The sequence below is a fragment of the Hylobates moloch genome, unplaced genomic scaffold (genome assembly GCF_009828535.3).
Source record: "Hylobates moloch isolate HMO894 unplaced genomic scaffold, HMol_V3 SCAFFOLD_22, whole genome shotgun sequence".
Lineage (NCBI taxonomy): Eukaryota > Metazoa > Chordata > Mammalia > Primates > Hylobatidae > Hylobates > Hylobates moloch.
This window is the reverse complement of record NW_026652297.1, coordinates 22,293,677-22,319,990: the sequence shown is the minus strand read 5'-3', so window position 1 is coordinate 22,319,990 and position 26,314 is coordinate 22,293,677. Positions and strand designations below refer to the sequence as shown.

The window sequence follows — 26,314 nt, the reverse complement described above, 5'->3', positions numbered from 1 at the left end:
ACACTCATGCAAGGGGTGGGCTCCCAAGGCCTTGGGGATCTCCCTCCCTGAGGATCTGCAGGGTACAGCCCCCTCAGCTGCTTTCACAAGCTGGCATTTAGTGACTGTGGCATTTCCAGGCACATAGTACAAGCTGTCAATAGATCTACCATTCTGGGGTCTGGAGGACAGTGGCCCTCTTGTCACAACTCCACTAGGCAGTGCCCCAGCGGAGACTCTGTGTGGAGACTCCAATCCCACATTTCCCCTCTGTACTGCCCTAGTAAAGGTTCTCCATGAGGGCTCAGCCCTATAGCCGACTTCCACCATCCAGCTGTTTCCATACATCCTCTGAAATCTAGGTGGAGGTTCCCAAGCCTCAACTCTTGTCCTCTCAACACCCACAGGCTTAACACTACATGAAAGCTGCCAAGGTTTATGGCTTGCATCCTCTGGAGCAACAGCTTGAGAGATCTTAGGCCCTTTTAGCCATGGCTGGAACAGGAGCAACTGGGATACAAGGAGCAGTGTCCCAAGTTTGTGCAGGGTAGCAGAGCCCTGGGCCCAGCCCACAAAACCATTCTTTCCTCCTAGGCCTCTAGGCCTGTGATGGAAGCAGCTGCCACAAAGGTCTCTGAGACGCCTTTGAGGCATTTTTCACATTGTCTCGGCTATTAACATTCACCCCTCTTTACATATGCAAATTTCTGCAGCCAGCTTGAATTCCTCCCAGGAACATGGATTTTTCTTTTCTACCACGGGGACAGGCTGCAAATTTTCCAAACTTTTATGCTCCGCTTCCCTGTTACATAAGTTCCAGTTTCAGATCATCTCTTTGCTCATGCATATGACCGTATGCTGTTAGAAGCAGCCAGGCTGCATTTGAACACTTTGCTTCTTAGAAATTTCTTCCACCAGATACCCTAAATTGTCACTCTCAAGTTCAAAGTTTCACAGATCCCTAGAGCAGGGTCACAATGCCACCAGTCTTTTTACTAATGCATAACAAAAGTGACCTTTAATTCCCAATAAGTTTCTCATCTTTATCTGAGACTGTGTCAGCCTGGACTTCATTGCCTATATCACTATCAGCATTTTGGCCACAACAGTTTAACAAGTTTCCAGGAAGTTCCAAACTTTCCTCATCTTCCTGTCTTCTTCTGAGCTCTCCAAACTGTTCCAACCTCTGCCTGTTACCAGGTTCCAAAGTCGCTTCTACATTTTCAGGTATCTTTGTAGCAATGCTGCCACAATCCTAGTACCAATATTCTGTATTAGTCCATTCTCATATTACTATAAATAACTACCTGAGACTGGGTAATGTATAAAGAAAAGATTTAATTGGCTCAAAGTTCCAGATGCTGTACAGAAAGCATGGCTGGGGAGGCCTCAGGAAACTTACAATCATGGCAGAAGGTGAAGAGGAAGGATTCACATCTAACACAGCCAGAGAAGGAGGAAGTGAGGGGGAGGTGCTACACACTCTTAAAAACCAAATTTCATGAGAACTCATTATCACAATAACAGCAAGGGGGAAATCCACCCCTGTGATCCAAATGATCCAGTCACCTCCCATCCTGCCTCTGCTGTAACACTGGGGATTACAATTCAAGATGAGATTTGGGCAGGGATGAAAATCCAAATGAGATTTGGGCAGGGACACAAATCCAAACCATATCAGGTACCTTTACCCAAGCTTCCTCTCTTTTCCTGATCTCTGCTATTTACCCTCCCAGCTTTCTGCTCCAAGTTGTCCATGTGTCAGAAATTAATACACCTGGAAGTATTGCTGGCAGTAAGCACCAGCAATCTCATGCCTGAAGCATGGGAGAAAGAGACAACCCAGGGTCTTAAAACCGAGCTCATGCTGTGTTCACTAAGCAGCACACCCTGGTCTGGGGTTCATATTTGCCTAGAGAAGGGGCAGTTTTTTTTTTTTTTTTCACTCTCCAAATTCTGCACTGAAAGAGGGTGAAGTTGGGGAGTAAATTAAATTAAAGGCATGCTTTAAGTTATTGAAGGCCCTAAGTTAATGAAGAGGGAACTGCAACTACTGGAAAAAATCAGGACCTTTCTAATTTGTGGCAGTGATGATAAAAAAAAAAAACTTGGATTTTACCAGGAAAACATGTTAGCAGTAACATGAAGAACTAATAAGAAGAGAAAAAAAATAATTCTTTTGACCATAAAAATATTAATACCAAGCACACCAAGTCATTTATACAGTTCCCCATTCATGCCTAATTATTAATCTTCTTAATACGCATGTTTATCATTACAAATTTATCAGATTGACTTTGTTATAAGTTGCATTTGACTAAACTATTGTACTTGGCTTGAATAAGATTGACCTTGGTATGGAATGTTTGTCTGCTTGTTAAATACAGTTGCTCAGGAGAAATTTTTTAAAACATCTGAAACAACAACTAAAACCCTATTCAGCCATGTTACAGTGTAGCCAAAGGATTTAAAAAGCATTGAATGTATGGATCACCAGAAGGTAATATAATCAAATTTCCAAACTTCCTTTTTATTTAAGATGACAATTCCCCTTAGAATTGTTACCAACTATAGCAGCAGTCCCCAACCTCTTTGTCACCAGGGACCGTTTCATGGAAGACAGTTTTTCCACAGATGCGGTTGCAGGGGCATGGTTTCAGGATCAAACAGTTTCCCTCTTCCAACTCAGATCATCAGACATTAGATTCTCATAAGGAGCACACAACCTAGATCCCTTGCATGTGCCGTTCACAATAGGCTTCACACTCCTATGAGAATCTAATTCTGCTGCTGATCTGACAGGAGGTGGAACTCAGGTGGTAATGCTTGCTTGCCTGCTGCTTACCTCCTACTGTGCAGCCTGGTTCCTAACAGGCCGTGAACAGCTACTGGTCTGTAGCCTGGGGTTTGGGGACCCCTGAACTATAGTACAGTGTTTATGTACAGTTCTATCTATGGCCTTATCATTTCCAGTCAATATGTTGCTTTCCAAAGTTACTTTGGTCAGTAGACAGGAACTTTTAACAGCAAAATATGGTGTTTATAATAAGCCAAGAACAAATTGGCTTTATGTTAAATCCTAAAAAGTTATAGGCTATATTTGAAAAGAGAGAAAAGAATAAGAAAATTATTTCTACTTGAAAAACAATTGTGAAAAGGGAAGCTCCCTCCTTTCCCCTCTCTAGCTCATCATTTATTCATAGACCCAAGACTAGGCTCAGATTTCTGGCTTTCATGGTCACATTTCTCTACTTTTCTCACCTTTAATGTTCTTACTGTTCTGCTTTAACATTTGATATCTTTCTTTTGCCTCTGTGAGGAACTCTGAAAGATGGCCTGATCTCATTAAATAAACCAAATTCAACCATACCTTGTCCGTGCTACAAAAAGGGCCTTTCAGATCGACATCAAGGATTACCTCCAGGTAATCACTCTGGCCTCTTGATCATCATCACCTTTTTATTCCTGGAGGCTATCCCAAAGGTGGTGGGACAGTTTGCAGCATTTTACCTGAGTCCTTCCATAGGTCCCTTCAGATATCTAAGGATCCCATTAACAAGTAAAGAACTTGCAAATTATAACATTAATCTGCCCAAAATACATATATATATATATACTGCCACATGGTCCAAAAATTGAAGGCAGCCTCAATACAATGTCCCAATCAACTTGAAACAGTGAGAAGTGCTGCCAAATTGCTTAACTTTGGGATGTTCTCACCTGGATTCTAAGCAACCATTTGGGTTTGAAGCATATTTGTACACTCTACATGCAACTGTTATTCATGTATCATGATGTGAAAATATTCCATAAAATATCAAGAATAATGTTTTTGAAAATAAGAATGAAATCAGCATGATACCAATATGTGATGATGTTAACATTTATGGAAATCTTAAATTCAGCTCTAGACAACTGTCAAACTGTAATATCATTTTAGCTGGACAGTGATGAAAACATGAATATCTGTTTATTGCACAGGATAAATGAGATATTGTTTTCTTAATGTCTATAATGAGTCATACATACTCAGTCCTCTGTTATGACCAGACTTCTTTTTTGACACCCTTGATTTCAGATTTAGGTTTGAGGGTTGGGCTGAGACATGAGCTTTTTCCCAAATAAATGAGCAGTCCTAATTTTTTTGCCAAAAATTGTGATTCAAATTTCCAAGATGGACTAACTATAAAATGTTTAAATGCTGAACCTTGCATTTTACTCTAGAAACTGTCTTTATTTAGGATGCTTTCAGCTACATGTAGCGGAAAATGCAATTCACACTGATTCCGATAACAAGGAAAGTTATTTAGCTCAAGTTCAAAGGACTTCCCATTCCCGACCATATATTAGAATCGCCTGGGAGAGTGTTTTAATCAATACTGGTCACGGAAGAACTGAGTCAGAATCTTTCCAGTGGAGCATGGGCATCAGTATTATTAAAAACTTTCTGGAGTATTCAAATATGTAGTCAAGGTTTATAACCACTAATTTAGAAGCTCATCTGTGTCTTCAAGGATGCAGTTTCTTGCCATCTCTCTGCCCTGACCTGCCCTGCCCTTCCCAGAACGAACTCTTCCCCAGGTTGAAAACAAGACAGTTGTAATAGTTCTAGACACCATATCCATTCACCAACATCGAGAGGAGAATGGCCATGTCTTCTTAGGGCATTTTTTAAAGGTAGGTTTGCCAGATAAAACACAAAATGCCCAGTTATATTTGAATTTCAGATAAATAATGAGTAGATTTTTTAATGTAAGTATCTCAAATATTACATGGGACATATACTAAAAACGTTATTCAATGTTTATATGAAATTCAAATTTAATCGTATGTTCTATGTTTTTATTTCTAAATATGGCAACCCTATCTTAAAGACATTTTCAACAGCTACTCACCAAGACTTCCTTTATGTCTTACTGGCCAAAATTCCTAGATTACCCTTAAATCCATCAGGCCCAGCCACTGCCCACAACTGTAGATTGGGTTGGAGGGGGCTCATGGCTGCAGGGCCCTCTTGGGAAGGAGACACAGGGAACATCAGCCCTAGCCCCTATAGAGAACCATAGTACAGGTAACCCTTCTGTTTCATAAACACTGAGTGATACCATGATGTCTAGACTGAAACTTCTCTGCAGTTACCTTTCTGGAAAAAAATATAAATTTGATTGTCATAAATGTATTTATCTTCATTGAACAGTCATCTTCAGAACTGTTCTTTTTTTCTTGAGACAGGGTCTCATGCTGTCACCCAGGCTGGAGTGCAGTGGCACAATCTCGGCTCACGGCAACCTCCACCTCCTGGGCTCAAGCAATCCAACCCCTTCTGCCTCCCAAGTAGCTGGGACTATAGGCGTGAGCCACCATGCCCAGCTAATTTTTGTATTTTTTGTAGACATGGGGTTTCACCATGTTGCCCAGGCTGGTCTTGAACTCCTGAGCTCAAGTGACCTGCCTGTCTCAACCACCCAAAATGCTGGAATTACAGTCGTGAGCCACTGCACCCCACCCAGCGGAATTGTCAGTTCTGAGGTGACTTAAATGTTCCCCAAAATCACTATGCTATGCAAAGTCATGCATTAAAAACCACAGGGAGTCTAGGCACAGTGACTCATGCCTGTAATCCCAGTGCTTTGAGAGGCTGAGGTGGGAGGATTGCTTGAGGCCAGGAGTTCAAGACCAGCTGGGACAACATAGCAAGACCCTATTTCTACCAAAAAAAAAAAAAAGTTAGCTGGGCATGGTGGCACACATCTGTAATTCTAGCTACTTGGGAGGTTGAGGTGAAAAGATTGCTTAAACCTAGGAGTTCAGGGCTGCGGTGAGCTATGATCACATCACTGTACTCTAGCCTGGGTAACAGCGAGACTTTGTCTCTAAAATAATAATAAAAAAGATAAAAACCACAGGGCTTGTGGGGAAAATTGGATTGGGGTACAACACTAAAAAAAAAAGGTCATCAGTGCCACATGAAACAAAGGAGGAACCTAATAAAAGTGGTAGAGTGGTTTTACACGTTAAGTGATTAAGAAATAGTGCAATAAATATGATACTTTACCTTGAAAAATACCTGAAGCTCAGTTGGGGAAGTGGACATTGGAAGGGTTGCAGCTTGTGAGTCACTGTGAAGTGGTGGAGGAGAGTTATCTGGATGGAATCTGATGGATTTGGTTATGGAAGTAGCCCATAAAACACACAGAATGGAGGTAGCTGGCAGATATCTGTGTTGCATGCATGTAGGCATTTTGTGTATTCCTGCATTCCTACGTGTAGCTGCGTTCATCTATGTGTAGTTTTCTGCGTTCACCCATTATTTCTTGAGGATGATGTTGTGTGTGAGCAAATGTGAACTTCGGGTTATGCTCAATTGTTCCCTAATACATTGATCTCATTGAAACAAGTTCACATTTTCAAAACAAGCATTATAACAGAACTGACTCTACACAGTTCATGACATGCAGCTTCTGGATTTGGCGAGTTGGAGGAATGAGAATATAGAAAGGTTACACTCTACATAATTTTTTTGTTCTCAAGTAACAAACCCATGTTAATTAGAAATTTTAGAGTTAATCCATTTTATTAATGGTCAACATGTACCCAAAGTATTTCACGATACCAACGTGTGCATCGTGTATGTCTGACTCATATGCTTTGATTCCTCATCAGAATTCTGCAGGAGCCCTTCTCCCTAGGATAAATCCCTCAATTTTAAGGTATGCCCTGTAGGGCTCTTTACAGTCTCACCCTGTTCAGCCTTATAATCAGTCCTCCCTCTTACTCCTCCCTGGCCCCTCAGGAATACACAGCTGTTTCACTTCCCTTAAACCAAGCATGCTTTCTCATACTTCTGTATTGTTTCCCTTCACTGTCTCTTCTGACCAGAGTGATTGATGTAGCCACAAAATAGAGTCCCTTCCAGTCTCAGCCCAAATACCTTGTGTCCCATGGAGCCTTCTCTGCTAGGAGCTTTCAGCACTTGTTATAAGTAGCTGGGGCCCTAGTTAAGCTGCAGATTTCAGAGCCCCTCCCCAAACCTAAAGCAGCAGCATCCTGAGATGGAGGGTGTCCTACGTAATCTGCAAATGCTTCCCCTGTTTTGAATGTCAGAGAACTACTTGTGTTTACTTATAAGGCTCTTGCAGGCACTTGTCACTGTATCTTCTGTGCCAGATATTGTGTCTGGCACTCAGTAAACGTTTAGGAATAAATGAATGCTGTTGAGGGTTTTGTGTGTTGTGCAAGTATCTTAGGCTTTGCTCTGGCGTCCTCTAGAGCCTGAAAAGTTGCTTCATTTCTCAGCAGCATTTACCAACCACTTATTTAAAAAGCTAATAGGAATTGTTGGTATTTAGTGAGAGATGGGGTATAACTTAAGGGATGAACTAACAAAAGTATGATAGGCATATGAATAAACCAGGCAATTTAGAGAATTATTTCCTTCTCACCTTGTTTTCTTTCCTGAAGTCTTAGAAGTGGTAATGTTAAAAAAAAAAAAAAAAAAAGAAAGAAATATCAAGGCTGTTCCAAAACTTACTTGCTTTTACCAATTGTTACTTAAAGTAGTTCTTAAACTGTGCTTGATCCTCAGCTTGGATTTGCTGCAGGGTACGGTTTTTTGTCTGTCTCTATTGGGACATTGTAGAGGTCAGTTAGCCCAGAGAATAAGTTGAACAAGTGTGTGCATTTCATCCTCACACGGATCAATTAGCTTTGTCATAAGAAAAACAGTCTTGGCTCAGGCCTATCTGGGTCAGCCATTGTGCAGATGCCTACCCTTGGTGCCAGGAACAGCAAGGGAGAGCACGCAGATGGTTTTGCCCAGCCAGCATTACTATGAGAAACTCAGCTGGAGGCCCTCGTGCTGGCTGGCTGGTTTCATCAGTTGGTCTTATCACGTGTAAGTGGTGAGGGGGAAAACCCTTGTTAAGTAGAGTAACATCTGTGCTTATTGTCCTGGTGGAGGAGAGAACTATATGGGTTTCCAAATGATTGGTCAGGTTGCCTAATTATAAAAACACAACACAGAAATGACAACATAAAAGCCCAAAAGATGGGAGCATTTCTCCACAAATGCCATTTACTTAGACTCCCATACATAAGCACTTCTAGGAGACACCTTTTATACCTTTTGAATTTTTACAGGGCTAAGAAGACATACCATATGCATATAATTATTTTGAACTGCAGTTATAGGACTTTTGCAAATAATGAGGTTTGTAACTCTGCAAGTGAGGTTTTATTCCTCCTCTGGTTACACCTATGTGAAGTTGGTCCTAATTAAAGGTTCTATTTCAATTTCCAGTATACTTATTCCAGATTGTAAGCTTATTTACTTTACTTTAGAATTTGTAGCACATGATCCTGTTTTCTGGCACCATTCTTGTCTTTTCTGTTTACTTTGTTATTTTTTGTAGGTAACTCCTAGGAAAGCAAAATTAGATTAAAATGGCTCACAATGTTAAAATGGCAGTAGGTATAAAAGCATGTTTCTAAAGGCTAAAAGTTCTTAATAAATATTACTTATTATTTTTTCAGAAATCATATATTCAGAAAGATATCTTCTGAAAATCAGGGATGAATTTAAATACCATGAATTATGGAAGTATTTTTGCCATTTCCTTTTCATTGCATTTTATGTTTGAAAAACATCTTTTATTCTCTGATACTTAATACACAGCCTGTGTTTGTCAAAGTTACAGAAGAGAGCATGCATAATCCAATAAAGTTAATTCATATTTCACTTGTTTTCAATGAGAAATTATATAAGTGTTTATGTTTACAATAGAATAAACTGATATCTAATGGTCTAAGAATTAGCTCTAAATAGAATAATAGAGCTACTCAGTACAAAACTAATTCAGGGAGATTGGAAAGCTCTCCTGGAAGCTTGTCACCCTGCTTCTCTCCCCGCTGCATCCTACTCCTTGTTGAGAAGAGGTCTTTTGGACTGTCACCAAATATGCATCTAACCATGCAGCCATCTGTTAAAATTGCCTTAAATCAGGTAGATAGTAAAGTACTTCACAGCCTTCCTAGAATGATGGGAAGTTCTATTCAGAAGTAAATATTAATAGAAGGTGAGCATGAGATGAGTTATTTAAATCCTTGCCATCCAAATTGTGGTCCATGGACCAGCTGCATCCCATCCCCTGGGAGATTGTTAGAAATGCAGAATCTTAGGCCCCAACCCAGACCTACTAAATCAGACTCTGCATTTTAGCAAGATCCCCAGCTGATTTTTGTTCATATTAAAGATTGAAAAAAATTGATATTAATAACATTAATTGAATACCAAATAAGGAATGAGATTTTCTACATATAAAGCAAGCTTCAAATATATCCTAGTGTGAGCATGTTCTCCTTGTAAATGGTGGCTAAGTGCTAATAGTTATAGAACACCTTGTATAAGTGTGTCCTCTGTTCTAAGCATTTTACATATATTAGCTATTTTAATCCTCAAGCAACGCTATAAGGTCACTGCTAGAATTGCTTCCCATTTTACAAATAAGAAAACTAATGGAAATAGAGTCTGTGGTTAGCACTATCTACAAAAGAAGTTATTAGTCATAACTGGGCAATGAAGAATTTCTGCCTTATCAGGTAGACCCAAAGAATAAAAAGGAGTAAGAAATGAAGATCTTTTTTAGTCCCTCAATAAAACTTAATAAAAAGCTGAACATAAAGGGAAATTTCTTTCCCTTAATTTTGTGAACCTTACATGCACTATTTTTAAAATATTTGTAATCCATACCCCATATGTCACACCCACAGCAAGCATGTGATCTGAATTAATTATTTTAACCTGCCAACACCTGACTTCAAAAAAGAGATTTGAAACTCTTCGCATGTAAACCAAGGAAGAGAATGTGGAGTTGATATGTAATTTGTCAGTTCTAGGGATATGCTATAAGTCAAGTAGCAATTTGGTAGAGAAAATTTTTGCAGGGAAAAATAAAGATTTCTGCCTATACTTGACCTTGTGGTCTTGCCCTGCAGCCCCTGTTGGGCTGCTAAAGAGAAGGGGTTTGAATGATCACTATCTATTAGAGCCAGCTGAAGCAGCACAATCAGCGAGGAGCTGGGCTGCAGAAAGCCTGACTCATGCCTCACCGGGCCACCCCAATTTTATCACAGGCAATTTTTAACTTTATAAATTATAAGGAGTCAGTATTCTTTAATGTAGGGGTTTTATCCAAGTTTCTGGGGGAAACTAAAGGAGTGAAAAGTGATACAAAATCCTGTGGAGTTTAGGTTTTAGTGACTTTGCTGTAGCCTTCAATAGTCAGGAAGGAGCACTGCTAGTACAGGAGGATGTGGGGTAGAAGGAAAAGGGCTCGGTGATTGTTATGAAAACCCATCCTCTCTGGACAAATCCAGTGTCCCCTAGTAGTGAGGACGTCAGTGGTGGGACACCGCAGTGCTTCAGTGGCTGAAAAACAAGGAAGCCTACTAGTGGGATTTCTGCTACTGCCCAGCTACCTGGCCATATAAAAGTTGCTTTATTTGTAAACAAGAAGGGGTTGAAATAAATGATCTCTAAAGACATTTCCAGTTCTGAAATTATGTAATTGGATAGCATAAATTTGACATCTTGAGCTTTGAATTTCAGTTAAAAATTTCTAAAGGCCATTTACATTTACATTTAACTTGTTTGTTTACATCCTGTCCAAAAATGGGAACTGTTATTTACTGGGGGATTTTGTAAGCATCTTTATTTTAAAAATATCTTTAAGAATCACATTATTTCTAGGCAACCCATAAAGAGCAGCATCCACTGACGTTCTCACTTTAATCATATAGAAGGAAGCCCTTTACCATAAGAGTGCTGTACTACTCCGGGTTTGCACATAGGACAAAATATGCTAATTATTTACTTTTTTTTTTTTTTACAAGTTATTTCATAGAAGTTTTTCTATTTAGTGTCATTTAGAGTACAGATTTGTTTAGAGTATAGAATATTATTTGGAGTTTGATTTGGAATCAGTTATGTCTTTTTTCTCCTTGGCAATCACCTTTCACTTTTTTTTTTCTCTATTATGTTATTTGCATTATTTGATTTTCTTATTACAAAAATATGATCCAATTTCATTGTAGAAAATCCACCGAAAATTAGCAAAAAGGAGAGAAAAAATCACCCATAATTCCACCATTTGAAGGAAACCAATATAAACTATTTGGGCACTATCCATTATTTTTTTCTATGCATATATATATTTTGAAATCAGAATCATTGTTTATCTACTACTTTGTAACCTGTTTTCCCAATTAATATGTGATATGTCGTTCTTAAATGTTCTCCTATAAAAACATTTTTGAAGGTTGCATAAGTTGGGCGCGATGACTCATGCCTATAATCCCAGCACTTTGAGAGGCTGAAGCAGGCGGATCACTTGAGGGCAGGAGTTTGTGACCAGCCTGACCAACATAGTGAAACCCCATCTCTACTAAAAATATATTTAAAAAAAAAAATTAGCCGGGTGTGGTAGCAGGTGCCTGTAATCCCAGCTACTTAGGAGGCTGAGGCAAGAGAATTGCCTGAACCCAGGAGGCAGAGGTTGCAGTGAGCCAAGATCACACCACTGCCCTCCAGCCTGGGTGACAGAGCGAGACTCTATCTCAAAAAAATAAATAAATAAAAAATAACGTTTGCATAGCATACTGTTTATAAATGTTCCACAAATTACCCAAATCACCCATCATTAGACATTTAGGATTTCTGTGAGGTGCCTATGCCCATATGTGTGCATGTTGCCATTGAATGTGTGATGAATATCCTGGGAGTTATTTTTGCATGCATTCATGATCCTTTGAAATAACTTTCTAGGATTGTATTAAAATTCAGAGACAATAAAATCCACATTTATTGAGTGTTTACCATGTACTAAGCACTGTGCAAAGTATTTAATCTGGAAAACCTCATGTAATTCAAATTCAGTCCTCCAACAAGCACATGAGGTAGAAACTATTATTATCACCATTTTGTAAACAGGAAACTGAGGCTCAAAGAACTTTGCTATCTGGTTAGAATCACAGAGAAGGTAAGTGTCAAGCCTAGTATATAGTGATTTTAAAGCTTGTGATTTATATTCCAGCTTGTTCACCAGTATGGCTGTACAGCTTCACACCTCATACCACTTATTTTAATACTCTTAAAAAGTCTTCTTTGTGCTCTTCTTCTATTTTTTCTGGTGGTATCTTCCTCTGCTGATACCATATGCTTCTGACTTGGATTTCATTCACACCGTGTATGTGTTTTGCCCTTGTGTACACCACAGCTTCCTCCGAACATCCGTGGCCTTTCCACTTTTTCTCCTTGAGACTTTCCGTTTCCTTTACTTCCCACTTCTTGTTCACCCATCTGCTCGAGAAAGACTGGGCGTCTTTCCTGTCTTCTGGTTGCTATATTTAGCCTGTTCCTGCTGCCTACAGTTAATGTTGGTTCCCTTGTCTGCTTCTCTTGTGATCTGAGGACACCCACTTAGAAGCTAAGCAGAACTCCACCTCAGTGCCATTCCTGCCTCACTATTCCCCTGGAGTTTGAATTAGTCCATGGACAGAAACACCACTGCAGCCTGTATAATCATCTGTCAGCATGGTGTGTGTTGGGGGCAGTGGCCACAGCAGTCTGCATGTCAAACCCCAAACCCGAAAACATAATTATGTGAAGTGAAAATGCAACAGGGATGAACAGAAGAGGAAGGGAAGCCTTTCTGCTGAACCTCAGCTCGTACTATCCCCACGTTCTGGCTCAGCTCAGTGACTGCCTCATTGCCCAGGTGCCATACTTTCCTGCCTCCTAAAACATCTTTCCTTATTATTTTGTCTAAGCCAAGACCCTCCTTCTTCAGGACCCCTCAGAAATACTAGAAAACCTCCTTTCCTTTCCACATACACAAATTGAAATCATCTTCCCTTTCCAGAATTGTAAGGAGTCCTCTCTCACGTCTCTTCTACAGAACTTATCGTATACCTCTCTTGGCTTTCTGTACAGGTTTGACCATCCCCTAAACTTTTTCAGAGGCCGTGTTTTAGTCATTATTGTATTTCTCACAAGGCCTAACACAATGCAAACGAACATCATTTTTGAAAAAATTAATATATGAATAAATAATAAACTATGAAAGTTTGTCCTCTTTTTAACAAAGAAATAGCAGGAATACATTGAATTATTTAATAAAATTGACATTAAATTTAAACAGCTGAGATACATAACATTTCAATAGAAGTATAATGATGCATCAACTATTTGGGGCAAAATGATAGTAGAAACACCACTTATTAAAAAGCAAATTCAAAAAACGATTTCTTCAGATTGTTTAGTCAAAAAAATCATTCAACAAACAACAAAACAACACAGCCAATCATATCTGAATGTTTTTGAAGGAAAACAATTTAATAAGCAATTTGGTATTAGGGCTCAGCATTACAACTGGTGAATCTCAGGTAAAGGAAACTGAAATATGGGATTATTCATGGGAAGGACCATAGTAACGGAGCATAGGAAGGGATGTGTACACAGGGAAGAAATGAGAGTAGCAGGCCAAGTGACTTGGGTTCTCAAAGAGCTATCTAAACCTTAGCATACACTACCAGAGAATGTGGCTTACAGAGGAGTAGACCATATTTTATGTAGGAGATAATGAGAGAATATACCTCAGAAGTTTGTGTGAAGAGTAAACATGGTAATACAGCAAAGCTCAGTATCTGGTATATTACAATCAATATAAAGGGATTTGATGCTAGTTATTTTTCTTTTCTGATAGAGTGGCCCTCATCTTCTGGTCCTTTGCTATAGGGCACCAATTACAATTGGTGATGTTGCACACTGTAGTCTACAGGTGGCCCAACTTTATCCTCCTCTATCAATTTCTTGCCTTGTATATTAGTTTGCTATCCCAAGTTTAAGACGGTGATGGGCTCTTAAGCTTTAATTAATCCTTCTGGGCTAAGCTACATAAAGGTTTTAAAGCCAGAAACTAATGTTTTCCAACAGTGAATCATAAAACTTTGTATTTAAATCCATTTCACTGTCTTAACTTGATTACAAAAATTTTTTTTAAAGAAATAATTACCTTTTTTTAAAGAAATAATAATTACCTGTGCCAGATGCTGTGTTCTCCATATGTTCTCATTTTGTTCTCCCCCGATCCTGCCGGGTGGGGTTGAGTAGACCAAGGAATTAAGGAACTCGTCCAAGATTATACAGCTAATAACTGAGAAAAATAGGATGCAAACCCAGCTGTGTCTATTTCAGCATTCCTTTGTTCCCCACCCTATGCCCTCCTATAATGGAAAGCAGGACATACACATAAAAGTAAATATAATAAACATTTATCTTTAGTGTCTTATTTACACATAACAGTTACACTAACTGGTTGGTTTCATAAAACCTCAAGGCAATTAGCCAAGCATTTTTATTACAGAGGACCAATTTAATGAAAACAAATAACTAAAGCTGTCAATGTCTAAAGCATTGTTAGTTGGGAGGAGTGTGGAGGATGAGAAAAGATAAAAATGTAAAGTCAGTTCCCACAGTTTTGGAAGCTTGATTCTTGGCTCTTTCTTTTATCTGTAATTATATAATATAGTGAAGAATAAATGACAAGCCACCCTTTTGCCTCCAAGTGATTCCATTTCTATTTATAAAGTCTGAGTGATAGTTGAAGGGTTTAGAAATGTTCTAAGATTAAGCAAACTCTAGAAGGATAATACACTGGATTTCAGACTATGGACGAGGCTCTTGGTACCTCAGCGTGCTTCAGCCAGAGTAGTCCTCTTTTATCTCACATATTTGGCTTTTATATAACCATCCGTTTGAAAAAGAAGGTTTAACTGATTCAAAGTTGCCTTTTTCCATGTGTTTATATTGAGACAAACAGATTCTGTTTGTATCAAGATCTACTTGGGTTTTAGGTATTCAAGATGCACTTCAGTGGCTGCCACCAGAGCCCTAAGCAAAAATTGCAAACTTGCAAATTTGTGTTTTTATATCCTTGCATATTTGCCCAGCAAGTGCCCTGGACTGCTACACTCTTAGGACTTCTCCATTAACTATACAAGTTAGAGGGCCCCAGTCTCATCGCAGTCTTTATTACAGTAATGTTCCTGCTAGAGAAATAAAATGTTTTGAGAAAGAGGCCCTCTTTAAGCTCATACTTTCCACCAGCTGTTCAACACCTCACTGCCAACAGGCTGTGCCTACATCCTCTAAAGCGTGTCTTCTAAGTTCTTCCTACCCAGTTTGATTTCCTTTCCAAAGAAAATAAATCCATTCAGGTAGGAATGACTGCTGAGTATCAAAGCTCCCAATGGCTTTTGTATTTTAAAATAAGTGGTGGCTAATCCAAATTAAACTAATGCATGGAATAAATAGAGGAGAAGTTTTTAAGCCAAGAAGCACTGCATTCCTTGTGCCCTTGATCCACTCTGGGCTGTCAGCACCCCAATTGGTAGCCACTTGTAAGGCGAAACACAGGCCATAGATTGGCCCTCTCTTTTTAAAAGACTATCAAACTCTGGCCTTGGTACAGTTCTAGACTCCGCTACTTGGGGTTTGTGTCTGCCACAAACTAAAAAGGTTAATGGTGGCCAGGCACAGTGGCTCACACCTGTAATCCCAGCACTTTGGGAGGCCGAGGCAGGCAGATCACGAGGTCAGGAGATGGAGACCATCCTGGCTAACATGGTGAAACCCCATCTCTGCTAAAAATGCAAAAAATTAGCTGGGCGTGGTGGTGGGCGCCTGTAGTCTCAGCTACTCGGGAGGCTGAGGCAGGAGAATGGCATGAACCTGGGAGGCGGAGCTTGCAGTGAGCCGAGATCATGCAGCTGCACTCCAGCCTGGGCGACAGAGCAAAAAAAATTAATGTTCATAGTAGATGGGACCATATAATTTTTTTCCATTATATTTGTAATTCTTTGAAAAGCCTCTAATTTTAATTTAGGTCCAGAGTGGATAATTACTTAAGGTCCCGTGACTTATTAATGGCAGGACCAGGAATAGAACTTATGTTTCCTCATGCCATATGCTAAGTTAGTGTTGTTTTCATTCTGCCACTATTTCTGTTGTCTATTGCTGCATAACAAACTACTCCAAAATCTAGTACTCCCATCATAGGTCTGTGGATCAGGAATTTGGGCAGGGCTCAGTCTCTTCTGCTCCACATGGTATTGACTGGGTCACTTACTGGGCTGGCTTCAGCTGGCTTGGGCTGAAAAGACCAGAAAAACTTTATTCACATGTCTAGAACTTCTGTGCTTCTCATGTGCCCTCTTTTTCTCTATATGTTCTGTCCTTTCTTTCAGTATTGTAGCCTAAGCTTCTTTACAGCATGATAGCTAGCTTCTAATGAAATCGGAAGCTGGCAGTCCCCTTAAACTAGCTCAGAATTAGAAGTTTGACTTCGGCTGCATGCTCTGGATCAATGCAAGTCATAGGGCAGTCCAGATTCAAGGACAGGGGGAATACATACTACCTCGTAATGAAGCAACATGCAGAGTCAGGGAGGGAAGAAATTGATGGTGGCCATCTTTGGAGACTAACCACAATCATTATTAAACAGCAGAGGTAGCCTTCTTTCTCTAATTCCTACAGTTTCCTGTGATAACCAGGGAAATTCAAGCCTGTGCAGAAACAAGTGAGAAAAAGAGTAGAAAAAAGCCCTGAAACGCCCCATCCTTGTCTACCTTAATGCTCAGCTGCAGAGTTAGGAAGACAACCCCACCTCTCCAAAATTATTTCTAATTATCCTTTGGCTAAGCTTCTTGTGGTAGTATTTGTTCTTATTTGAGTATTGGAGGAGAGGCTGCTACACTTGTAGGATATGTAAAGAACATGGTTAGTGCTTGTGAATCCTACAGTCGACATTTCACAGTAATTTGGTTTTAGAGCTGCTACTACTATGTCTATTTTCTTTTCTTTAATTTTTTTTTTGAGATAGAGTTTTGCTCTGTTGCCCAGGCTGGAGTGCAGTGGCATGATCTCGGCTCACTTCAACCTTCACCTCCCAGGTTCAAGCAATTCTCCTGCCTCAGCCTCCTGAGTAGCTAGGATTACAGGCGCTCACCACCACTCCCAGCTAATTTGGTGTATTTTTAGTAGAGACGGGGTTTCAGCATGTTGACAAGGCTGGTCTCGAACTCCTGACCTCAAGTGATCTGCCTGCCTCTGCCTCTCAAAGTGCTGGGATTACAGGCATGAGCCACCGCGCCCAGCACTATGTCTGTTTTCTGTGTCAAGTGTTTCAATGCCTATTCCTAAGGGCTAGTTCTTCAGGCAGCAGTTAAAAACAATAATTTGCAGTGCTGCATGTGCATATCGTTAAAATGGGATACATCTACAAGTAACCTTTTAAACTATTAATTTCCATGCACAAGTCAAATTATACTCATTCTCAAAGAAAGGATACCTTAGTAGGTTTTTCTTTCCTTCTTTTTTAATGATACAGAGGATTCTTAGGCAAAAGGACAAGTAGATCTAAGAGTGGAAAATCAATTTTCTAGCCTATTCCAGCCTTGGCAATATCCTTTCTTCGTATTCTAGCTAGCTTTGTTTAGAGTATCCTAAATGATTAGGATTATTCTTTTTCTCTTAAAAAAAAAAAAAAAAAAAAAAAAAACTCCCATAATCTTCCAAATTTCCTTGGGAAACTTTTTGCTTATATTATCTTTTCCTTAAAAAAAAAAAAAAAAAAAAAGACTTCATCCTTTTGTTAGATTGTTTTTAGATAATTTAACTTAGATAATTATTCAACCCAGAGTACTTTTTCCTAGAAACAAACAAATAAATGAAGTATTCTAGTGTCATATCAAGAGAGAGGAGCAACAATTTATGGGCTGCTGAGGCAAAACCTTTCCAAGCGCTTTAGGAAATCTCACATTTTAAGAGATTATCATTGTCTAGAAAATGATGAGATATGTCTTTTTTTTTTTTTTTTTCTTTTTTTTTTTTTTTTTTTTTTTTACAAAGTCCAGGTTCCAGGCTTAGAGATTTGTCTTATAAAATGGGAAATCTTTGGTTTCTCAAATGTGTGAAAAAAAATGCAATGTTTTTGTACCAGCTGCTTAGGAAGTATAGTTCACTGAAATCCAAATTGCCCTCTTAATTTGTGTTGCTCAATGCTTATTGAAGATATATTGTGCACTTTTTAAATACAAGGTTGTATATGCAAATATATGCAATGCAAGATTGTATATGCAATCTAACTAACTTTACACGTGGCCTAAAGCTAGAATTCAATTAGGAAAATCCAGACCTTTAAAATTTTCCATTTTTACCCTTTTTTTATTTTGTTGGTGGTGGCAGTTGTGATTTTGTTTTTGTTTGCTATTTTGATTTGTCTAGGTTTAAAAAGTTATCATGCTTCTTTAAACTAGTCTAGATCATTTAGAAAACTTTGGGGATTTTATTTGACAATCTCTAAAAAATTTCCATATGTTTATCCCTTTATTTTAGGAAGAAGAATTAGAAGCCCAAATTTCCTTCCTTCAAGGACAGTTGAATGACCTGGATGCCATGTGCAAATACTGTGCAAAGGTGATGGACACTCATCTTGGTAAGTGAATTACTTTGGCCCTGGGAACGATGAGAGTCATCACAATAATAGCCACTAGCATTACTTTGTTCCAGGCCCTGTGCTAAGCTGTTTACATGAATTACCTTATTTAATCCTTACAACAGCCGTATAATAGAATTACTATTACTCTCACTCTCTACATTATATAGATGAGGAAACCAAGGCATAGAGGGATTAAGAAAATACCCCAAGATTATATCATTAGTAAATCGAGTGGAAATTCAAAATCAAGCAATCTGATTATAAGCTGGATGCTGTGGCTCACAGCTGTAATCCCAGCACTGTGGAAAGCCACGGTGGGAAGATTTGAGGCCAGGAATTTGAGACCAGCCTGAGCAACATACTGAGACCCTGTCTCTACCAAAACAAAACAACAACAATTTTTTTTTTTTTTTTTAATTAGCTGGGCATGGTGGCACGTGCCTTGTAGTCCCAGCTGCTCCAGAGGCTGAGATGGAAACATTGCTTAAACCCAGGGGTTTGAGGTTGCAGCAAGTTGTGATTGTGCCACTATACTCCAGCCTGGGTGACAGAGTGAGACTCTTTCTCTAAACAAAAATAATAAAATAAAAAATTATTTAAAAGCAATCTGACTACAAATCTCAACTCCTGGTATACTGCCCTTTGTAAATGTCTATTTACCTCAAACCAAAATGAAATACTGAGTTTTCAAGATCAAATAATCAGCTATACTGCTGTGCCAACCTGTCAGTAATCACTAATGTGACTATTATTTTGACAATTCTTTTTTTATAAAAATGTGTTTTTTAACCACCTGCCTGAAATGCATGACCTTTTCTTACTTCTGACTGTGCTTATATTCTAAGAAATGTCCCAGTTTGAAGTTCATTTTGCATGTGGGTCATGTATGTCACACTAGAAAGTCTTCAGGCACTGCTCTGCATTTGTAAAGGTTGTATATCTCGTATTAGAGATGCCCTATGCTGACTCATGTATGAATCACTTCAGTAACTCCATGCTGCTTACAAAAGCTTTTGTCATGCACCATTTTGCTATTTTTTTAGCCCATTTATGGACAGCCTTTGTTGCTTCACTGGCCAGTGTCTAAGATTGGTAACTTATGAAGAAATTAGGAAATTAAGACATGTACTCATGGAAATGGCCAATGTGCTGCTCTGTGGTGTTAAGAAATGGCAATACCAGGTATTATAAGAAATCAGGATGCATCCCACCTGTGAGGAGAAACCAAAGAGAATCCACCAAGGCCTTTGGGGCCTTTGTTGGAGGTAAACTCTGCCTTCAAACCCCAACAAGCTCTAAGCCATTACAAGCAACAACGGCTGTCATTTGGGTATAGCCTAAGCCGTACTGGCCTCAATAAAATAATAAATGTTCCCTTAAAAGATTTGGAGAGATGCTGATCTAAGTGGCTGGCTGCCTGACAGTGTCTTATTAGCAGCTGGCTGGGTCCTGTTCTACCCTCAGCCGTATTCCTACTGTCTCAACCACTCCTGCAGGGAAAGGGCTCAAGAGGGAAAAACAGCAGGAGAAACCCTGGTAGATGACTGATAGGGTAGTATCTCTCATCACAGCAAGAAACATTACCCCTGTCACATTTGATCTACCTCTTACAGACTTTGTTAGTAAGCTGCTTGATGATCATTTTTAAAAATTCGTATAGACCTATAACCAAGTCGCCAGTTCAGTCGCTTACCACTTGCAGAGTCCAATTAACAAGAGTGAGTTCTGGTATAAGGAGACTTTTTATTCCATAGCTTAGCTTAGGGGAAGAAGTACAGACTCCTGCCCTTAAAGGTACCACCTCACTCTGGGGACAGAAAACAAAGGCTTTTAAAGGGGTACTTGGCATGAACAGCAAACAGGGAAGGAACGAGCAGGTAAAGGTCTGTGTCAGTGGCTTCAGTGCCTTATCTTCCAGGTGGTTAAGCTGGCACCAGCACAGGCAGAGCTAGGCTGTAAAGTGACTGTTGTCTGAGATACTCTCCAGAGCAGGGAGAGTTTCATCTCGGGCATACTGGAGGTTGTAAAGTGACTGTTGTCTCAAAGAAATCTCTGGGTGGGAGAGATTTCCAGTCCTGGAGCTTCTAAGCAAGCACATAGTTAGGTAAGCTTGCCCTGTAGGGAGTGTCTGGTAAAGGGCAGGTAAAGGTTGCGTTTAAAGAGCTAGGTAGGAATTGGAGAACAAGGCAAAGGGAGGGAAGAGAAAAGAAGAAAATAATAATTAAAAAAAAAACAACTCATTCTCTTTCTCTTGGAAAAATGGGGGTAATAAGTTACAGACCTAATTTTACATGAATCTTACATTATCTAATATCATTGCACTTTAAAATATACCAAAAAGAACTAATAAACAGATAGCTTATATAGTTGTATATGACTAATTATGGTTACTTGTTTAAATATAATTTTAATTTCTAAAGAAATGTATAGTTTTTGCTTTTCTGGCTACTTGGATGACCTTTGCGTTACTTGACTTTCGTTTTCACCAAAGTAAGAGAGCACAGAAGTGACAGGGAGAAAGATTTACTGGAACTCTACAAAATCCTGCTAGGAAATTTCCAAGTTGTTTGGTACACACAGCAGCTTTTAAAGCAGCTTTACTTAAGCCTCGGAATTTTCAAACAGCTTTTGCTCTGGCTTTGGTCTTTCAATCAGCACTAAAAGAGCATTTTCTCATTGCATGGGAGGGGAAAACACTTTAATTAAAATGGAAAGAAAAGCCTATACCAGCTGTGAATTTTCAACTAACCACAAAACTAGATTTGTTTTTGTGTATACGTTTCACTTTCAGCCAGAACTCGTTCACATAGCTGTTGACTTTTTTTCCCCTCATATAAATAGCATGACTGCGTTTTTAAAGTGGGATTAAGGGATGCTACCAAGAATTCCTGGCCCCAAGGCCCACAGATACATTTCAGTTCAAATTCACAATACAACAATGGTTAATTAAAAGATGCTCCTAGATTCTTTGGCAACTTTGTTTCTAAGCAAAGATTTAAGGAAGACACGAAGATTAAGTGACTTGATGCTCTTGATTTGTTTTTTAACATATTATGGCTTCTTAAGAAATTATTTTAATATCCTTATTTTTTCCATAGATGTATTTCTCTTTCTGATTATTAAAGGAGAACAAAATTGGAAGGACTAAAATGTTCATTAGTAAGCGATTGAATATAGTGTAATTCAATCTTTATAAAGATTAAAATATTAACATAAGTAGATGTTAGTGATAGATTATTAGGTGATAAAAACAGATGGCAAAATGGTATATATTTGGTATGAAAATACTGTTAACAGTGGTTGCCTAGGTAAAAGGAAGATTATAGAGGGACTTTCCAAGGGACCTAATCTTCTATGCTTAGAAAATAGAAGACATGCCCTGAAAATCTGTGGATGGCTTCAGTGCATGTAACTAGCACTCGGGGGTCAACCTGTATACATAGCAGGCAGAGCCAGCTGTAAGGGTGGTGAAGTGGTGTCTGAGAAAGACAACCTCATGAGGCATCAAACAGATCTAGGGTTGCACCCAGGCCCTGTCCCTTAACTCGGCCTGCTTATGAATGTGTCCTCATATGTCGACACATATGTACTTGACATTTCCATCTATCTTGCCAGTTCCTTGCCAAAAAATATTTTTAAACCCTAGTATCAGGAATGGCTCAAAGTGGGTATTAAACACAAGTCATCTCATCTTTCCCTTCAACTCTTTAACTGTCTCTTCTCAGGGAAGAATCTGAGAGACTCTTCCAGCCCATGGCCATAGAGCTGAATAATAACTTGTCCAGGGTCTACAACTGGTTAGTTGAAAAGCTGGACTAGTACCACATTTCCCAATACCCAACTGAATATTCCTCTATCAAATGATGCAAAACGATGCTGGAATTTGGGATGTGCTAGTTCTAAGATGAGGTGTGTGAGCTCCTTGAGCAAGAATAGCTATGTCAGAACTTAATGATGCCTCTGGGGCACTTAGTGACATGAGGGCCGCTGAGCCTCCATTATGCACTGGGTACAGGCTACCGAGGTGGCTGTGAGAGCTGTCTCAGAAACTTACTCTAGGAGTTACTTCTCCAGATCCTTTCCTAATGTTAATTATTTTCACAAAGTTCCATTCATATCGAGAGAACTCCATCACACCTTGTTTTCTTTTCTTTTCTTTTTGGTATAAATGTAAGGGGTACAAATGCGGTTTTGATACATCGATATACTGCACAGTGGTGAAGTCTGGGCTTTTAGTGGAACCATCACCCAAATAGTGTACATTGTACCCATTAAGTGATTTCTCATCCCTCACCACCCTTCCACCTTTCTGAGTCTCCGGTGTCTATTATTCCACACTCTATGTCCATATATACACATTATTTAGCTCCCACTTATAAGTGAGAACATGCAGAATTTGACTATTTCTGAGTGGTTTCACTTAGCATAATTGGCCTCCAGTTCCATCCATGTTGCTGCAGAAGACATGATTTCATTCTTATTTATGGCTGAATAGTATTCCATTTTATATATGTAGCACATTTTCATTATCCAATCATCTATCCATTGCTGGACACTTAGGTTGCTTCTCTATCTTTGCTATTACTATATCATCCTATGTTTTTGTCACACATGCAATAAGTATCTTAAAATGTCAAGTACTATTTAAGGCTGTTTTTATAACTGATAGCAGAACAAATATAGAGAAAATCCTTTCAGTTAAAAATTATTTAATGACATTTGTTCAAATGGCCCTTTAATTATAGAGATAATAAAATTGACAGGTTAACAGTATTTCCTCACAGTTTTGGAACCCAAAACTAGAAGGCCATTTGTGTTGCCAAAACTACCAAAATTCTAATTTTATTACCTCCAAGTGATGGAATGATTTGAATTCAAAGGTTTAGAGACAGGAATTGAAAATATGTTTTATTAAACCTAAACTTTTCCTGTCAGCTAATTTAGAAGAGGTTTTTTACATGTTGATTTTTCTGTTGCTATGGTTACTCGCCTTCTTGTCATCCTGACAGTAAGTTGAAAGCCATCGACAGTATTAATCTCTGTGGCTGAGCTTAGGCTATTTTTAGATATGCCGTACTTCACACATAATTGCACGTGGGTGAGCAACCTACACTAGTCTGATGTGTGAGCAGCTGGGCTGAGCTGCCAGCTGTTTACAGGGAATACATGAGCTGCTCATCCTTCTGGGCTCTAATGCCCATACCCTCCTGCTCCCAATGGAGGTGTTTTCATTCATCTGTTTGGTATTTGGACACCTTGGTTTCCAGCAGCTTGCCCTTTCATTGATGAGTCATACAGATAATTAGATGGTTAAATGCAATTAATTAAGGAAAATTTGATTTCCCATGCTTCTGTTGAGAGTACTGTAGCTCATAGAATCGTAGAATATTAAAGATGTAAAAGTCGTAGAAATCAACCTAGCTGTTCTTTATTCGCAGATGAGGAAGCCAAGGCCCAGAAAGGGTGAGTGACACAGCCAGCTAGCTGGCAACGAGAGTCCAGACCTGAATCTAGTCCTTGGCTTCTCTTTCACTGATTAGTCTACTGACCACACTTGAATCAGCAGTAGGATTTCAAATCTTATGTTATTTTATTGCACCCATCGTAACTGATTTTGTACTTGTCATAATATTTATGCATGAATTAGCTGAAAAAGGAGGCCAGTTTTGAACATCAGTTTATTCGCCTCCATAAGAACTTTATAAACTTAATTTTCTGATGTTTATAAAAACAATTCCAATATCTTCGGAAATGTTCAATAAGGCAATTAACAAATGACATTTGAAAAAGTGAGAAAGAAAATGTGATCACCAGACAGCCTTCTCTCTGTCAACTACACTATGAAAAAAGAGTTTCATGATTATTTTTAAGAATTTTAAATACTGCTTTTTATTGTGGGTAGCAGAGTCCTCTATAGGAGGAAAAGATACACTTCACCTGAAGATCTTGTTAAAAATGAAGATCCTGGAGTCCAGTGTTGGAGGCATGTGCCTGTAGTCTCAGCTACTGGGAATGCTGAGGTGGGAGGATCACTTGAGGCCAGGAGTTTGAGGGTGCAGTGTGCTGTGATCCGGCCTGTGAATAGCGACTGCCCTCCAGCTTGTGCAACATATCAAGATGACGTCTCCAAAAAGGGAACCCTGACCAGCATGGCCATGCCTATAATCCTAGCACTTTGGGAGGCCGAGGAGGGAGGATTGCTTAAGCTCAGGAGTTCAAGACCAGTCTAGACAACATAGTGAGACCCAGTCTCTATTAAAAAAAAATTAAAAAATTAGTTGGGCATGGTGGCATATGTCTGTAGTCCCATCTACTCAGGAAGCTGAGCTGGGAGGATCACTTGTGCCAGGAGGTGGCGGATGCTCATGCCACTGCACCCCAGTCTAGGTGAGAGAGCAAGACCCTATCTCTAAAAAAATAAAATAAATAAAAGAGAACTTTTGTTCATTGTTGGTGGGAACATAAACTGGTACAACTACTATAGAGAACAGTTTGGAGGTTCCTCAAAAACTAAAAATTGAGCTAACTAAAAACATGATCCTGCAGTTCCATGCCAGGGTATATACCCAAAAGGAAAGGAAATCAGTGTATCGAAGAGATATCTACACTCTCATGTTTTTTTAGCACTGTTCACAATTGCTAACATTTGGAAGCAACCTAAGTGTCCATCAGCAGATGAATGGATAAAGAAAATGTGGTACATATAAAGAATGGAGCACTAGGCCGGGCACAGTGGCTCACGCCTGTAATCCCAGTACTTTGGGAGGCCGAGGTGGGTGGATCACGAGGTCAGGAGATCGAGACCATCCTGGCTAACACGGTGAAACCCCGTCTCTACTAAAAATACAAAAAATTAGCCGGGCGCGGTGGCGGGCGCCTGTAATCCCAGCTACTCAGGAGGCTGAGGCAGGAGAATGGCGTGAACCCAGGAGGCGGAGCTTGCAGTGAGCCGAGATCGCGCCACTGCACCCCAGCCTGGGCAACAGAGCGAGACTCCGTCTCAAAAAAAAAAGAATGGAGCACTATTCAGCCATAAAAAGAATGAGATCCTGTCATTTGCAACAACATACAGAGAACTGGAGGTCATTATATTAAATAAGCCAGGCACAGAAAGACAAACTTTTCATGTTCTCTCTTATTTGTGGGATCTAAAAGTAAAAACGATTGAACTCATGGAGATAAAGAGTAGAATGATGGTTACACAAAGGATAAATGCTTGAGGTGATGGAGATACCTCATTCACCCTGGTGTGATTATTATGCATTACATGCCTGTATCAAAATATCTGATGTAACCCAAAAATATATACACCTACTATGTACTCGCAAAAATTTAAAAATAAAAATAAAAAATTTAAGATGCCATCTCAATAGGATTCCGATGCAGTAGGTCTGATGTGGGACCTGAACTTCTCCATTTTTAACAGACTTTGAATGACTTGCTGTTACTGGCCCTTGACAGATTCTGAGCAGTAAGGAGTAAGAGAACTTAAATTATTTAGACATGATTCAGCTAATATATTCATAAATGTTAACATACTCATAACACTGTTAACATATTCATAACCCCATGCTTCAAACATGTGTGCACCTAAACTCTGTGGGCAGAGAGCCCACTACCTCCCCTAGCATCCTGATGTAGCCTGCAAGCCTCTGAAACTCAGAAGTTCTTTTTCAGCCTCCATCACCTTGTTCTAGTTGAAGTTGTTTCCCCTGGTTTTATTATCGGAAGACTTGCAACAATTGGTCAGCATCTTCCTTATACCAACCCTATACCTATTT

General features: G+C 39.3%; 1 protein-coding gene across 11 annotated transcripts in view; it reads left to right on the top strand.

The window, feature by feature from the left end:
• Nucleotides 1-26,314, top strand: part of TBC1D5 (TBC1 domain family member 5) — a 590,707-nt gene that overhangs the window by 544,993 nt on the left and 19,400 nt on the right. For all 11 annotated transcript variants that reach the window (XM_032143402.2, XM_058433544.1, XM_058433546.1 and 8 more), the window contains one exon: nt 18,431-18,530. In XM_032143402.2, coding sequence (XP_031999293.1) covers nt 18,431-18,530 — 100 coding nt within the window. The remainder of the gene's footprint in view (nt 1-18,430; nt 18,531-26,314) is intronic.